The sequence below is a fragment of the Salvelinus alpinus genome, chromosome 11, assembly GCF_045679555.1.
Source record: "Salvelinus alpinus chromosome 11, SLU_Salpinus.1, whole genome shotgun sequence".
Taxonomy (NCBI): domain Eukaryota; kingdom Metazoa; phylum Chordata; class Actinopteri; order Salmoniformes; family Salmonidae; genus Salvelinus; species Salvelinus alpinus.
Window position 1 is genome coordinate 75,211,547 of NC_092096.1, and position 20,120 is coordinate 75,231,666.

The 20,120-nt window shown below is 43.0% G+C and overlaps 1 protein-coding gene across 1 annotated transcript; it reads left to right on the forward strand.

Annotated features, from left to right (window-relative positions):
- Positions 1–563: 563 nt before the first annotated feature.
- On the forward strand, positions 564–18,861 carry LOC139533446 (phosphatidylinositol 4,5-bisphosphate 3-kinase catalytic subunit alpha isoform-like; the record flags this gene model as incomplete). The annotated part of the gene is given in 6 exon segments (XM_071331471.1): positions 564–861; positions 6,413–6,617; positions 14,228–14,390; positions 14,678–14,887; positions 18,468–18,594; positions 18,738–18,861. Coding segments are annotated over 5 exon segments (813 nt in total), but the record flags the coding sequence as incomplete, so codon positions are not given.
- Positions 18,862–20,120: the final 1,259 nt, after the last annotated feature.

Here is a 20,120-nt window from a genome sequence, read left to right on the forward strand (position 1 = left end):
ATCCCCATATTTGTTTTTCTGCTCTTTTGCACACCAGTATTTCTATTTGCACATCCTCATCTGCACATCTATCACTGCAGTGTTAATTTGCTAAATTATAATTACTTCGCTACTATGGCCTATTTATTGCCTTACCTCCTTACTTCATTTGCACAAACTCTATATATATTTATCTATCCTGTTATTGACTGTATGTTTGTTTATGTGTAACTCTGTGTTGTTGTTTTTGTCGCACTGCTTTGTTTTATCTTGGCCAGGTCGCAGTTGTAAATGAAAACCTGTTCTCAACTACCTGGTTAATTAAAGGTGAAATAATAAACAATTAGGGAGGTGTTCTTAATGTTTTCTTCACTCAGTATATAGCGTGTGTTATTATTATTATTTTCCTCCGACAAATAAACGGTCACCAGTGCCGCTCTGCTCTTAAAGGCGCGGCCCCTCCATATGTCCTCTGAGTTATGGAACAGCTGACTGCCAGGTCGCCTTTCCTTTAAAAATGAATTATGTGATTACATGTCGTCCCCCTCTTCCTCTCCTCCCCTCCCCCTCTTCCCCCTCCCAGTCGAACACATTGTTCTCCACTCCGCACAGGCCCGGTAGAGGAACTGGATGGTTTGAAGCCCCGGTTTAGTTTACGTGAAAGGAGAAGACAAGACAGGCGTCGGCACGCGCGGATTTACCGTTTTAACGGCAGAGAAGCAGGGCAGCGAGGGAGGAAGGGCGTCCTGTCCTGTACGCGAGTCTGCTGGTAGACATGATGCTATGACCAGGGCTGGAACGGAGGCTCGGGCGCAGACACACATCACTACCGGCCCCGCGAGACAGACCCACCCGCCTAACAGCCTGGCGGGAGAGACAGGGGTGAGTGACAAACTTCAGGGAGGGAGGGAGAGGAGGAGGGATGGAGGGGGGGGGGGGGCGTCACTTATTGAATTTTATATCATGACTCACTATGGACAGCCTGGCTACTGTGATTGCGCGTGTCATATTGGCTGTGTGTGTGTGTGTGTGTGTCAGGAAGCTGATGTCTCATCATAATAATGATGACATCTCATCTTGGAATATCATCGCTGCCAATAATCAGAGAGGAGAGCAGGAGAGGAAGAGAGCAGGAGAGGAAGAGGAGAAAGTCACGGAGAGGAAAAGAGGGCTTTCACTGCTGGATTGTTTGTAGCCAGAGAAGAGAGAGAGAGAGAGAGGTGGAGAAAATAACCTACACAATTTCTTTAGATAACTGCATTTCTCCTGATAAACTCATTAACAAAGACATCTAATATGGCCCGTAAGAAAACGATCATCCGTCTGTCCCCGGAAGTGCAGAGCTTTATTGTGTGTACAGCCTAATATTGAAATAAATAGCCTTCAGTAAGGCCTATGCTCTAGCTAAGCCTATAGACTCCTCGGCTGTCTGTCTCCCGCTTTGATGGTCAAATCAAATACAGAATAATAATATGAGTATCTTTATTAGACTAGCTGTTAGTTGGTAGTTTAGCAGAGGTCATGACTGACTGACTGCTTGATTCTTCTGTTATATGTTATGGGTTATTGTCTCCCGGCTCCCATCACACTAAGCTACAACTCTCTGATCCAACAAGAAGCTCTGAGTACTGTCTCAATGATGCTGTCACTTTGATTCTCGATGGTCAGTGTGTGTGTGTGTGTGTGTGTGTGTGTGTGTGTGTGTGTGTGTGTGTGTGTGTGTGTGTGTGTGTCAGGGAGCGGGGGACGGACGGGGTCTTCTTTGTGCAGCTGCATGCGCCAGGCGGCCCGTGTCCTACTTTCTCTCGCGCGGCGGCTCGGTTCTTTGTTCGCTGCCGCTGAGCGCGTCTGCCCTTGCCGCGGCTTGGCGGTGTGTGTGTGTATGTTGCGTAGTATTGCGTTTGCCGCTCAGCCGCTTCGTGACTTGCCGGGGGGAGAAACCGGGCAGAGCGGGAGATTATGCCGAATGACAGGTCTCTGATCCCGGAGAGGAGAGGGCGGAAGCCTCGGTTACTACCGCTACTATTACCGATCAGTATACATGCTCCGTTATGACTGGAGCATGATATCAACTTCACACACACACACACACACACACACACACACACACACACACACACACACACACACACACACACACACACACACACACACACACACACACACACACACACACACACACACACACACACACACACACACACACACACACACACACACACACACACAGAGAGAGAACAGGCTGATGATCCTGTATGAAAGAGTGACATCATATTCGGGGATTTAAGAGACCATTACAAATCAGTTTCTAAAAATGTCTGCTGTCTATCGCCCTCTCTCTCAATCTCTCCCTCCCTCTATCTCCTTCCACTTCAATCTGTTCTGTTCTCTCTCTCTCTCTCCATCCTTCTTCATGCTGGTTTATCGTTCTCCCTCTCTCTCTCTCCACTTCAATCTGTTCTGCTCTCTCTTTCTCCTAAATGTTTTAATGTTTTCTTCCTGTCTATCCTTTCTTGTTATCCTCCTCTGCCATTTTTCTCTTTCTCTCCTCAACATCCAGACTTTATAGACTCCCTCAGACCCCTCAGTTCAACTGGATCAGCTTTATTACCATGGAAATAAAAGTGTGTGTCCCAAGGTATTGGTATTTATTAGGATCCCCATTAGCCAGTCATCAGCTACTCTTCCTGGGGTCCACATGAAACACAATACATAGTACAGAACATCATTAGTCAAGGACTGAAAATACATACGGTGTATTTGGAAAGTATTCAGACCCCTTGACTTTTTACACATGTTGTTACCTTACAGCCTTATTCTAAAATGGATTAAATAGTTTTCCCCCCTCATCAATCTACACACAATACCCCATAATGACAAAGCAAAACACATTTTTTTTATTGATATTTTAGCAAATGTATATATTTTTTAAAAACGCAAAATTACATTTCCATAAGTATTCAGACCCTTTACTCAGTACTTTGTTGAAGCACCTTTGGCAGCGATTACAGCCTTGAGTCTTCTTGGGTATGACGCTACAAGCTTGGCACACCTGTATTTGGGGAGTTTCTCCCATTCTTCTATGCAGATCCTCTCAAGCTCTGTCAGGTTGGATGGGGAGTGTCACTGCACAGCTATTTTCAGGACTCTCCAGAGATGTTCGATCGGGTTCAAGTCCGGGCTCTGGCTGGGCCACTCAAGAACATTCAGAGACTTGTCCCAAAGCCACTCCTGCGTTGTCTTGGCTGTGTGCTTAGGGTTGTTGTCCTGTTGGAAGGTGAACCTTCGCCCCAGTCTGAGGTCCTGAGCGCTCTGGAGCAGGTTTTCATCAAGGATCTCTCTGTACTTTGTGCCGTTCATCTTTCCCTCGATCCTGACTAGTCTCCCAGTCCCTGCCGCTGAAAAACATCCCCACAGCATGATGCTGCCACCACCATGCTTCACCGTAGGGATGGTGCCAGGTTTCCTCCAGACATGACGCTTGGCATTCAGGCCAAAGAGTTCAATCTTGGTTTCATCAGACCAGAGAATCTTGTTTCTCATGGTCAGAGTCCTTTAGGTGCCTTTTGGCAAACTCCAAGCAGGCTGTCATGTGCCTTTTACTGAGGAGTGGCTTCAGTTTGGCCACTCTACCATAAAGGCCTGATTGGTGGAGTGCTGCAGAGATGGTTGTCCTTCTGTAAGGTTCTCTGGAGCTCTGTCAGAGTGACCATCGGGTCCATGGTCACCTCCCTGATCAAGGCCCTTCTCCCCCGATTGCTCAGTTTGGCCGGGCGGCCAGCTCTAGGAAGAGTTTTGGTGGTTCCAAACTTCTTTCATTTAATAATTACGGAGGCCACTGTGTTCTTGGGGACCTTCAATGCTGCAGACTGTGTTGGTACCCTTCCCCAGATGTGTGCCTCGACACGATCCTGTCTCAGCGCTCTACAGACAATTCCTTCGACCTCATGGCTTGGTTTTTGTTCTGACATGCACTGTCAACTGTGGGAACTTATATAGACAGGTGTGTGCCTTTCCAAATCATGTCCAATCAATTGAATTTACCACAGGTGGACTCCAATCAAGTTGTAGAAACATCTCAAGAATGATCAATTGAAACAGGATGCACCTGAGCTCAATTTCGAGTCTTATAGCAAAGGGTATAAATACTTAAGTAAATATGGTATTTCTGTTTTTATATTTTATAAATTGGCAAATATTTCTAAAAACCTGTTTTCACTTTGTCGTTATGGGGTATTGTGTGTAGATTGATGAGGAAATGTTTTAATTTAAACCATTTCGGAATAAGGCTGTAACGTAACAAAATGTGGATAATGGGAAGGGGCCTGAATACTTTCCAAATGTACTGTACATTTAAAACGTCATACATAGACTACATATCAATATCTAGGGCTAATACATAGGGCTAATACATAGGGCTAATACATAGGGCTAATACATAGGGCGAATACATAGGGCTAATACATAGGTCTAATACATAGGGCTAATACATAGGGCTAATACATAGGGCTAATACATATGGCTAATACATAGGGCTAATACATAGGGCTAATACATAGGGCTAATACATAGGGCTAATACATAGGGCTAATACATAGGGCTAATACATAGGGCTAATACATAGGGCTAATACATAGGTCTAATACATAGGGCTAATACATAGGGCTAATATCTAGGGCTAATATCTAGGGCTAATATCTAGGGCTAATACATAGGGCTAATACATAGGGCTAATACATAGGGCTAATACATAGGGCTAATACATAGGGCTAATATCTAGGGCTAATATCTAGGGCTAATACATAGGGCTAATACATAGGGCTAATACATAGGGCTAATACATAGGGCTAATACATAGGGCTAATACATAGGGCTAATACATAGGGCTAATATCTAGGGCTAATACATAGGGCTAATACATAGGGCTAATACATAGGGCTAATACATAGGGCTAATACATAGGGCTAATACATAGGGCTAATACATAGGGCTAATACATAGGGCTAATATCTAGGGCTAATACATAGGGCTAATACATAGGGCTAATACATAGGGCTAATATCTAGGGCTAATACATAGGTCTAATACATAGGGCTAATACATAGGGCTAATAACTAGGGCTAATACATAGGGCTAATATATAGGGCTAATACATAGGTCTAATATCTAGGGCTAATACATAGGGCTAATACATAGGGCTAATAACTAGGGCTAATACATAGGGCTAATACATAGGGCTAATATCTAGGGCTAATACATAACACAGTGTAAAATACACTATATATAAAATGGCTGTCTCTTCAAAGTCCCCTTTGTGCAGTAAGGTGTTCTTGAATCTGTTTTATTGCGAGCCTGAGTTACCTGGTGTGGCAGAGAGTTCCATGTAGTCATGGCTCTATGTAATGTTATGTGTTTCCTAGTCTCTGTTCTGGACCTGAGGAGACCTCTGCTAGAGCGGTGTGTGTGTGTGTGTGTGTGTGTGTAACGTGTGTGTGTGTGTAACGTGTGTGTAACGTGTGTAACATGTGTTCTCCTCCCTCAGGTTGTGGTAGAGCCGAGTGTGTGTGTGTGTGTGTGTGTGTGTGTGTGTGTGTGTGTGTGTGTGTGTGTGTGTGTGTGTGTGTGTGTGTGTGTGTGTGTGTGTGTGTGTGTAACATGTGTAACGTGTGTTCTCCTCCCTCAGGTTGTGGTAGAGCCGAGTGTGTGTGTGTGTGTGTGTGTGTGTGTGTGTGTGTGTGTGTGTGTGTGTGTGTGTGTGTGTTTGTGTGTGTGTGTGTGTGTGTGTGTGTGTGTGTGTGTGTGTGTGTGTGTGTGTGTGTAACGTGTGTGTGTGTAACGTGTGTGTGTGTAACGTGTGTGTGTGTGTAACGTGTGTGTGTGTGTAACGTGTGTGTGTGTGTGTAACGTGTGTGTGTGTGTGTAACGTGTGTGTGTGTAACGTGTGTGTGTGTGTGTGTATGTGTGTGTAACATGTGTAACGTGTGTTCTCCTCCCTCAGGTTGTGGTAGAGCCGAGTGTGTGTGTGTGTGTGTGTGTGTGTGTGTGTGTGTGTGTGTGTGTGTGTGTGTGTGTGTGTGTGTGTGTGTGTGTGTGTGTGTGTGTGTGTGTAACGTGTGTGTGTGTAACGTGTGTGTGTGTAACGTGTGTGTGTGTGTAACGTGTGTGTGTGTGTAACGTGTGTGTGTGTGTGTAACGTGTGTGTGTGTGTGTAACGTGTGTGTGTGTGTGTAACGTGTGTGTGTGTGTGTAACGTGTGTAACATGTGTAACGTGTGTTCTCCTCCCTCAGGTTGTGGTAGAGCCGAGTCTGTGTGTATAATGAGTGTGTGTGTATAATGAGTGTGAGTGTGGGTGTGTGTGTTCTCCTCCCTCAGGTAGAGCCGAGTGGGTGTGTATAATGAGTGTGTGTGTGTGTGTGTGTTCTCCTCCCCCAGGTAGAGCCGTGTCTAGATGGCCCCGCGGCCATCTTCAGGGGAACTATGGGGCCTACACCTCATGCCCCCCAGGATCCTGGTGGACTGCTGTCTGCCCAATGGCATGCTGGTTAGTCTGGAGTGTCTCAGAGAGGCGCCGCTCACCAATATCAAACAACAGCTGTTCACAGAGGCCCGGAAATACCCCCTGTACCACCTACTGCAGGTAATTATGCCCCCTATACCACCTACTACAGGTAATTATGCCCCCTATACCACCTACTACAGGTAATTATGTCCCCTATACCACCTACTGCAGGTAATTATGCCCCCTGTACCACCTACTGCAGGTAATTATGCACCCTATACCACCTACTGCAGGTAATTATGCCCCCTATACCACCTACTACAGGTAATTATTCCCCCTATACCACCTACTGCAGGTAATTATGCCCCCTATACCACCTACTGCAGGTCATTATGCCCCCTATACCCCCTACTGCAGGTAATTATGCCCCCTATACCCCCTACTACAGGTAATTATGCCCCCTATACCACCTACTACAGGTAATTATGTCCCCTATACCACCTACTACAGGTAATTATGCCCCCTATACCACCTACTGCAGGTAACTATGCCCCCTATACCACCTACTACAGGTAACTATTCCCCCTATACCCCCTAATGCAGGTAATTATGCCCCCTATACCACCTACTACAGGTAATTATGCCCCCTATACCACCTACTGCAGGTCATTATGCCCCCTATACCACCTACTGCAGGTCATTATGCCCCCTATACCACCTACTACAGGTAATTATGTCCCCTATACCACCTACTACAGGTAATTATGCCAACTATACCACCTACTGCAGGTAATTATGCCCCCTATACCACCTACTACAGGTCATTATGCCCCCTATACCACCTACTACAGGTAATTATGCCCCCTATACCACCTACTGCAGGTCATTATGCCCCCTATACCACCTACTACAGGTAATTATGCCCCCTATACCACCTACTACAGGTAATTATGCCCCCTATAACACCTACTACAGGTAATTATGCCCCCTATACCACCTACTACAGGTAATTATGCCCCCTATACCACCTACTACAGGTAATTATGCCTCCTATACCACCTACTACAGGTAATTATGCCCCCTATACCACCTACTACAGGTAAGTATGCCCCCTATACCACCTACTGCAGGTAATTATGCCCCCTATACCACCTACTACAGGTAATTATGCCCCCTATACCCCCTACTACAGGTAATTATGCCCCCTATACCACTTACTACAGGTAATTATGTCCCCTATACCACCTACTACAGGTCATTATGCCCCCTATACCACCTACTACAGGTAATTATGCCCCCTATACCACCTACTGCAGGTCATTATGCCCCCTATACCACCGACTACAGGTAATTATGCCCCCTATACCACCTACTACAGGTAATTATGCCCCCTATACCACCTACTACAGGTAATTATGCCCCCTATACCACCTACTACAGGTAATTATGCCCCCTATACCACCTACTACAGGTAATTATGCCCCCTATACCACCTACTACAGGTAAGTATGCCCCCTATACCACCTACTGCAGGTAATTATGCCCCCTATACCCCCTACTACAGGTAATTATGCCCCCTATACCCCCTACTACAGGTAATTATGCCCCCTATACCAACTACTACAGGTAATTATGCCTCCTATACCACCTACTACAGGTAATTATGCCCCCTATACCACCTACTACAGGTAAGTATGCCCCCTATACCACCTACTGCAGGTAATTATGCCCCCTATACCCCCTACTACAGGTAATTATGCCCCCTATACCCCCTACTACAGGTAATTATGCCCCCTATACCACTTACTACAGGTAATTATGTCCCCTATACCACCTACTACAGGTCATTATGCCCCCTATACCACCTACTACAGGTAATTATGCCCCCTATACCACCTACTGCAGGTCATTATGCCCCCTATACCACCTACTACAGGTAATTATGCCCCCTATACCACCTACTACAGGTAATTATGCCCCCTATACCACCTACTACAGGTAATTATGCCCCCTATACCACCTACTACAGGTAATTATGCCCCCTATACCACCTACTACAGGTAAGTATGCCCCCTATACCACCTACTGCAGGTAATTATGCCCCCTATACCACCTACTACAGGTAAGTATGCCCCCTATACCCCCTACTACAGGTAATTATGCCCCCTATACCACCTACTACAGGTAATTATGTCCCCTATACCACCTACTACAGGTCATTATGCCCCCTATACCCCCTACTACAGGTAATTATGCCCCCTATACCACGTACTACAGGTAATTATGCCCCCTATACCACCTACTACAGGTAATTATTCCCCCTATACCACCTACTACAGGTAATTATGCCCCCTATACCACCTACTACAGGTAATTATGCCCCCTATACCACCTACTACAGGTAATTATGCCCCCTATACCACCTACTGCAGGTCATTATGCCCCCTATACCACCTACTACAGGTAAATATGCCCCCTATACCACCTACTACAGGTAATTATGCCCCCTATACCACCTACTACAGGTAATTATGCCCCCTATACCACCTACTGCAGGTAATTATGCCCTCTATACCACCTACTGCAGGTAATTATGCCCCCTATACCACCTACTACAGGTAATTATGCCCCCTATACCACCTACTGCAGGTAATTATGCCCTCTATACCACCTACTGCAGGTAATTATGCCCCCTATACCACCTACTGCAGGTAATTATGCCCCCTATACCCACCTAATACAGGTAATTATGTCCCCTATACCACCTACTACAGGTAATTATACCCCCTATACCACCTACTACAGGTAATTATACCCCCTATACCCCCTACTACAGGCAATTATGCCCCCTATACCACCTACTACAGGTAATTATGCCCCCTATACCACCTACTACAGGTAACTATGCCCCCTATACCACCTACTGCAGGTAATTATGCCCCCTATACCACCTACTGCAGGTAATTATGCCCCCTATACCACCTACTACAGGTAATTATGTCCCCTATACCACCTACTACAGGTAATTATGCCCCCTATACCCCCTACTACAGGTAATTATGTCCCCTATACCACCTACTACAGGTAATTATGTCCCCTATACCACCTACTACAGGTAATTATGTCCCCTATACCACCTACTACAGGTAATTATGCCCCCTATACCCCCTACTACAGGTAATTATGTCCCCTATACCACCTACTACAGGTAATTATGCCCCCTATACCACCTACTGCAGGTAATTATGCCCCCTATACTACCTACTGCAGGTAATTATGCCCCCTATACCACCTACTACAGGTAACTATTCCCCCTATACCACCTACTGCAGGTAATTATGCCCCCTATACCCCCTACTACAGGTCATTATGCCTCCTATACCACCTACTACAGGTAATTATGCCCCCTATACCACCTACTGCAGGTAATTATGCCCCCTATACCACCTACTGCAGGTAATTATGCCCCCTATACCACCTACTACAGGTAACTATTCCCCCTATACCACCTACTGCAGGTAATTATGCCCCCTATACCCCCTACTACAGGTAATTATGTCACCTATACCACCTACTGCAGGCAATTATGCCCCCTATACCACCTACTGCAGGTAATTATGCCCCCTATACCACCTACTACAGGTAATTATGCCCCCTATACCACCTACTGCAGGTAATTATGCCCCCTATACCACCTACTACAGGTAATTATGCCCCCTATACCACCTACTGCAGGTAATTATGCCCCCTATACCACCTACTGCAGGTAATTATGCCCCCTATACCACCTACTACAGGTAATTATGCCCCCTATACCACCTACTGCAGGTAATTATGCCCCCTATACCACCTACTACAGGTAATTATGCTCCCTATACCACCTACTGCAGGTAATTATGCCCCCTATACCACCTACTACAGGTAATTATGCCCCCTATACCACCTACTGCAGGTAATTATGCCCCCTATACCACCTACTACAAGTAATTATGCCCCCTATACCACCTACTGCAGGTAATTATGCCCACTATACCACCTACTACAGGTAATTATGTCCCCTATACCACCTACTACAGGTAATTATGTCCACTATACCACCTACTACAGGTAATTATGCCCCCTATACCCCCTACTACAGGTAATTATGTCCACTATACCACCTACTACAGGTAATTATGCCCCCTATACCACCTACTGCAGGTAATTATGCCCCCTATACCACCTACTACAGGTAATTATACCCCCTATACCACCTACTACAGGTAATTATGCCCCCTATACCACCTACTACAGGTAACTATTCCCCCTATACCCCCTACTACATGTAAATATACTCTACTACACCGTTACCCTCTACTACACCTGTATACTCTACTACACCTGTATACTATACTACACCTGTATACTCTACTACACATGTATACTCTACTACACCTGTATACTCTACTACACCTGTATACTATACTACACATCTACCCTCTACTACACCTCTACCCTCTACTATACCTCTACCTTCTACTACACCTCTACCCTCTACTACACCTGTATACTATACTACACATCTACCCTCTACTATACCTCTACCCTCTACTACACCTGTATACTCTACTACACCTGTATACTCTACTACACCTGTATATTCTACTACACCTGTATACTCTACTACACCTGTATACTATACTACACCTATATACTCTACTACACCTGTATACTCTACTACACCTGTACCCTCTACTACACCTGTATACTCTACTACACCTGTACCTTCTACTACACCTGTATACTCTACTACACCTGTACCCTCTACTACACCTCTACCCTCTACTACACCTCTACCCTCTACTACACCTCTACCCTCTACTACACCTCTACCCTCTACTACACCTGTATACTCTACTACACCTGTATACTCTACTACACCTCTACCCTCTACTACACCTGTACTCTCTACTACACCTGTATACTCTACTACACCTGTATACTCTACTACACCTGTATACTCTACTACACCTGTATACTCTACTACACCTGTATACTCTACTACACCTGTATACTCTACTACACCTGTATACTCTACTACACCTGTATACTATACTACACCTGTATACTCTACTACACCTCTACCCTCTACTACACCTGTATACTCTACTACACCTGTATACTCTACTACACCTGTATACTCTACTAAACCTCTACCCTCTACTACACCTGTATACTCTACTACACCTGTATACTCTACTACACCTGTATACTCTACTACACCTGTATACTCTACTACACCTCTACCCTCTACTACACCTGTATACTCTACTACACCTGTATACTATACTACACATCTACCCTCTACTATACCTCTACCCTCTACTACACATCTACCCTCTACTACACCTGTACCCTCTACTACACCTGTATACTCTACTACACCTGTATACTCTACTACACCTGTATACTCTACTACACCTGTATACTCTACTACACCTGTACCCTCTACTACACCTGTATACTATACTACACCTGTATACTCTACTACACCTGTATACTCTACTACACCTATATACTCTAAAACACCTGTATACTCTACTACACCTGTATACTCTACTACACCTGTATACTCTACTACACCTGTATACTCTACTACACCTGTATACTCTACTACACCTCTACCCTCTACTACACCTGTATACTCTACTACACCTGTATACTCTACTACACCTGTACCCTCTACTACACCTGTATGCTCTACTACACCTGTATACTCTACTACACCTGTATACTCTACTACACCTGTATACTCTACTACACCTCTACCCTCTACTACACCTGTATACTCTACTACACCTGTATACTCTACTACACCTCTACCCTCTACTACACCTGTATACTCTACTACACCTATATACTCTACTACACCTGTACCCTCTACTACACCTGTATACTCTACTACACCTGTATACTCTACTACACCTGTATACTCTACTACACCTGTATACTATACTACACCTGTATACTCTACTACACCTGTATACTATACTACACCTGTATACTCTACTACACCTGTATACTATACTACACCTGTATACTCTACTACACCTGTATACTATACTACACCTGTATACTCTACTACACCTGTATACTCTACTACACCTGTATACTATACTACACCTGTATACTCTACTACACCTGTATACTCTACTACACCTGTATACTCTACTACACCTCTACCCTCTACTACACCTGTATACTCTACTACACCTGTATACTCTACTACACCTGTATACTCTACTACACCTGTATACTCTACTACACCTGTATACTATACTACACCTGTATACTCTACTACACCTGTATACTCTACTACACCTCTACCCTCTACTACACCTGTATACTCTACTACACCTGTATACTCTACTACACCTGTATACTCTACTACACCTGTATACTCTACCACACCTGTATACTATACTACACATCTACCCTCTACTATACCTCTACCCTCTACTACACCTGTACACTCTACTACACCTGTATACTCTACTACACCTGGATACTCTACTACACCTGTATACTCTACTACACCTGTATACTCTACTACACCTCTACCCTCTACTACACCTGTATACTCTACTACACCTGTATACTATACTACACATCTACCCTCTACTATACCTCTACCCTCTACTACACATCTACCCTCTACTACACCTGTACCCTCTACTACACCTGTATACTCTACTACACCTGTATACTCTACTACACCTGTATACTCTACTACACCTGTACCCTCTACTACACCTGTATACTATACTACACCTGTATACTCTACTACACCTCTACCCTCTACTACACCTGTATACTCTACTACACCTGTATACTCTACTACACCTATATACTCTACTACACCTGTATACTCTACTACACCTGTATACTCTACTACACCTGTATACTCTACTACACCTGTATACTCTACTACACCTGTATACTCTACTACACCTGTATACTCTACTACACCTCTACCCTCTACTACACCTGTATACTCTACTACACCTGTATACTCTACTACACCTGTACCCTCTACTACACCTGTATGCTCTACTACACCTGTATACTCTACTACACCTGTATACTCTACTACACCTGTATACTCTACTACACCTCTACCCTCTACTACACCTGTATACTCTACTACACCTGTATACTCTACTACACCTCTACCCTCTACTACACCTGTATACTCTACTACACCTGTATACTCTACTACACCTGTACCCTCTACTACACCTGTATACTCTACTACACCTGTATACTCTACTACACCTGTATACTATACTACACCTGTATACTCTACTACACCTGTATACTATACTACACCTGTATACTCTACTACACCTGTATACTATACTACACCTGTATACTCTACTACACCTGTATACTATACTACACCTGTATACTCTACTACACCTGTATACTCTACTACACCTGTATACTATACTACACCTGTATACTCTACTACACCTGTATACTCTACTACACCTGTATACTCTACTACACCTCTACCCTCTACTACACCTGTACACTCTAATACACCTCTACCCTCTACTACACCTGTACCCTCTACTACACCTGTTCAGGTACCTCATCTTTGCTTACTGTTGATTAATTGGTCAAAGGTTTTTGTCATTCACTTTTGCCTGTGTGTGATTGGTCAGTAGTCATTCTGACTGACTTCTTCTCTCTTCTCATTGGTCCAGGAGGAGTCGTGTTACATCTTTGTGGGCGTGACCCAGGAGGCGGAGAGAGAGGAGTTTTATGACGAGACGCGGCGTCTGTGTGACCTCCGACTTTTCCACCCCATCCTCAAGGTCATTGAACCGCTGGGCAACCGAGAGGAGAAGATCCTCAACAGAGAGATAGGTCAGACACACACACACACACACACACACACACACACACACACACACACACACACACACACACACACACACACACACACACACATTAAGTCTGAATTTTTGCTTGTGTCTGTTTTTGGTCAGGCTTTTGCGATAGGCATGCCCATCTGTGAGTTTGAGCTGGTTTGTATATGAATGTGTATCGCGGTGTGTGTGTGTCCGTGTGTGTGTGTGTGTGTGTGTGTGTGTGTGTGTGTGTCCGTGTGTGTCCGTGTGTGTCCGTGTGTGTGTGTGTGTGGTTGTAATCAGGTTTTGCGATAGGCATGCCCATCTGTGAGTTTGAGCAGCTGAAGGACCCTGAGGTTCAGGACTTCAGAAGGAGCATACTGGGCGTGTGCAGAGAGGCTATGGAGGAGAGGGAAGGAGGCGGGGCTGACACACAGGCCCTCTATGTCTACCCCCCCAACGTGGAGTCAGCCCCCGAGCTGCCACAACACATCTTCTGCAAACTGGACAAGGGTTAGTACTGTTATTACTGCTAAACACTATACTATACTACACTATAATAACAATATACTACACCACGGCTATACCATACTACACTATGTTATAACTACACTATACTATACTACGCCATGCTGTGCTATAACTACACTGCACTGCACTACAGCTATACTATGCTACACTATACTATAGCAACACTATATTATACTACACTATATCTACACTATATTATACTACACTGTAACTACACCACACTATACTATAACCACACCATACTACACTGCAGCAATACCACACTACAGCTATACTATACTACACTATACTATACTACACTATAGTACACTACACTATAATAACACCATACTACACCGAAGCCATACTATACTACACTATACTATACTACACTATAGTACACTATACTATAACCACACCATACTACACTACAGCTATACCACACTACAGCTATACTATACTACACTATAATAACACGACACTACACCGCAGCTATACTATACTACACTATAGTACACTACACTATAATAACACTATACTACACCGACGCCATACTATACTACACTATACTATAGCTACATTATACTACACTATAATACCACTATACCACACCACATATATACTATACTACACTATAGTACACTACACTATAATAACACTATACTACACCGAAGCCATACTATACTACACTATACTATATCTACATTATACTACGCTATAATACCACTATACCACACCACATCTATACTATACTACACTATAGTACACTACACTATAATAACACTATACTACACCACAGCTATACTGTACTACACTATACTACAACTACACTATACTTTGCAGTACTAGCACCGCACAACACTATGGCTATACTACACTATAATAACACTATACTACACCACAGCTATACTATACCACACTATACTATAACTACACCATACTATGCAGTACTAGCACGACACCACACTATGGCTATACTATACTACACTATACTACAACTACACTATACAATACTACGCTATGCTCTATTATAGCTTCACTGCACTGCACTACAGCCGCATCATAACTACACCATACCACACTACAGCTATACTATAAGTATACTATACTACACCACAGCTATACTATGCAACACTATATTATACTACACTATATCTACACTATATTACACTACACTGTAACCACACCACACTATACTATAACCACACTATACTACACTACAGATATAGTATAAGTATACTATACTACACTACAGCTATACTATGCAACACTATATTATACTACACTGTAACCACACCACACTATACTATAACTACACTATACTACACTACACTATACTATAACTACACTATATTATACTACACCATAACTATACTACACCATAGCTATACCATACTACACTATACTGTGACTACACTATAATATAAATACACTGCACTACACTATATTGTGCTACACTGCTCTACATTATACCGCCGCTATACTGCACTATACTTTACTATGCTGCACTATAACTACACAATAGTGTACTGTACTACATTATAACTACACTGCGCTATACCATACTACACAATGACTACACTATACCACACTATACTGCACTATGTTACACTATAACCACACTATACTACACTACGCTGCACTGTGACTACACCATACTACATTATATTATATCACACTACACTATACTACACCACACTACACTATACTATGTTATACTATACTACACACGGCTATACTACACTTTCTTATAATATACTACACACCGGCATACTACGCTATCTTATACTATACTACACACCGCTATACTACGCTATCTTATACTATACTACACACCACTATACTACGCTATATTATACTATACTACACACCGCTATACTACGCTATCTTATACTATACTACACACCACTATACTACGCTATCTTATACTATACCACACACCACTATACTACGCTATATTATACTATACTACACACCACTATACTACGCTATCTTATACTATACTACACACCACTATACTACGCCATCTTATACTATACTACACACCACTATACTACGCTATATTATACTATACTACACACCACTATACTGCGCTATCTTATACTATACTACACACAACTATACTACGCTATCTTATACTATACTACACACCACTATACTACGCTATATTATACTATATTACACTGCATTATGCTGTACTACGACACACTATGTTATACAACACAATATTATACTACACTACACCACATTATTATACCACACTATACTACACTATAGTATAACATACTACACTACACCACATTAGTATACCGCACTATACTACACTATAGTATAATATACTACACTATGTTATACAACACAATATTATACTACACCACATTATTATACCACACTATACTACACTATAGTATAATATACTACACTGCACTATTATACTATGCTGCACCATATTATACCACACCATACTACACAATAGTATAATATACTACACTATACTATATTATACTATGCCGCACCATATTATACCACCCTATACTACACTATAGTATAATATACTACACTATACTATATTATACTACGCCACACCACATTATTATACCACAATATACTACACTATAGTATAATATACTACACTATACTGTATTATACTACACTACACCACATTATTATACTACACTATAGTATACTATACTACACTATACTATATTGTACTACACTACACCACATTATTATACCACACTATACTACAATATAGTATACTATACTACACTATACTATATTATACTACGCCACACCACACTATTATACCACAATATACTACACTATAGTATAATATACTACACTATACTATATTATACTACACTACACCACATTATTATACCACACTATACTACACTATAGCATAATATACTACACGGCACTATATTATACTATGCTGCACAATACTATATTATACTATGCTGCACCATATTATACCACACTATACTACACTATAGTATAATATACTACCCTGCACTATAGTATACTATGCTGCACTGTACTATATTATACTATGCTGCACCATATTATACCACACTATACTACACTATAGTATAATATACTACCCTGCACTATATTATACTATGCTACACTATACTATATTGTACTATGCTACACTATATTATACTGCACTATAATACACTACAGCTACACTAAATAGCACTGGACAAAGGTTAGTACGTGTGTGTGTGTGTGTGTGTGTGTGTGTGTGTGTGTGTGTGTGTGTGTGTGTGTGTGTGTGTGTGTGTGTGTGTGTGTGTGTGTGTGCGTGCGTGCGTGCGTGCGTGCGTGCGTGCGTGCGTGCGTGCGTGCGTGCGTGCGTGCGTGCCGCGCGTGCGTGCGTGCGTGCCGCGCGTGCGTGCGTGCGTGCGTGCGTGCGTGCGTGTGATTTGCAGTAGAGAAAAGAAGGCGTGTCAGTGTGAAAAAGGATATTTGTTTATATTATCATATTAGTATTTACCGTATTCCGTGTGTTTTTGAGAAATGTAAATATTTAATGGACATTTTGTTGTCTTTCTCTCCTCCGCCCAACTCCCACCTCCAGGTCGTCTGATAGTCACTATCTGGGTGATTGTCTCTCCCTCCAACTCTAAACAGAAGTACACCCTAAAGATCAGCCATGACAGTCTGCCTGAACAACTTATAGCAGAGGCCATCAGGAAGAAGACTAGGTGGGTGATGACGGTGTGTGTGTGTCCAGTGTATGTCAGGGTAGTGGTACATCAAGCTGCCTCACACTACAGAAACAGGAGAGAGGCAGTAGGTGATGGTGCTAGTGAATAACCCCCCAACCCCCCCCCCCCAACCCCCCCAGGTCTATGCACCTGTCGGTCCAGCAGTTGAGGCTGTGTGTCCAGGAATACCAGGGGCAGTACATCCTGAAGGTCTGTGGATGTGATGAATACCTGCTGGAGAAATACCCCCTCAGTCAGTACAAGGTAAATATATACCCCCTCAGTCAGTCCGAGGTAAATATATACCCCCTCAGTCAGTCTGAGGTAAATATATACCCCCTCAGTCAGTACGAGGTAAATATATACCCCCACAGTCAGTATACATATATACCCCCTCAGTCAGTACAAGGTAAATATATACCCCCACAGTCAGTATAAATATATACCCCCACAGTCAGTATAAATATATACCCCCTCAGTCAGTACGAGGTAAATATATACCCCCACAGTCAGTATACATATATACCCCCTCAGTCAGTATAAATATATACCCCCTCAGTCAGTACGAGGTAAATATATACCCCCACAGTCAGTATACATATATACCCCCTCAGTCAGTACAAGGTAAATATATACCCCCACAGTCAGTATAAATATATACCCCCACAGTCAGTATACATATATACCCCCTCAGTCAGTACAAGGTAAATATATACCCCCTCAGTCAGTACAAGGTAAATATATACCCCCTCAGTCAGTCCGAGGTAAATATATACCCCCTCAGTCAGTCTGAGGTAAATATATACCCCCTCAGTCAGTACGAGGTAAATATATACCCCCACAGTCAGTATACATATATACCCCCTCAGTCAGTACAAGGTAAATATATACCCCCACAGTCAGTATAAATATATACCCCCACAGTCAGTATAAATATATACCCCCTCAGTCAGTACGAGGTAAATATATACCCCCACAGTCAGTATACATATATACCCCCTCAGTCAGTATAAATATATACCCCCTCAGTCAGTACGAGGTAAATATATACCCCCACAGTCAGTATACATATATACCCCCTCAGTCAGTACAAGGTAAATATATACCCCCACAGTCAGTATAAATATATACCCCCACAGTCAGTATACATATATACCCCCTCAGTCAGTACAAGGTAAATATATACCCCCTCAGTCAGTACAAGGTAAATATATACCCCCTCAGTCAGTCCGAGGTAAATATATACCCCCTCAGTCAGTCTGAGGTAAATATATACCCCCTCAGTCAGTACGAGGTAAATATATACCCCCACAGTCAGTATACATATATACCCCCTCAGTCAGTACAAGGTAAATATATACCCCCACAGTCAGTATAAATATATACCCCCTCAGTCAGTACAAGGTAAATATATACCCCCTCAGTCAGTCCGAGGTAAATATATACCCCCACAGTCAGTATAAATATATACCCCCACAGTCAGTACAAGGTAAATATATACCCCCAAAGTCAGAATAAATATA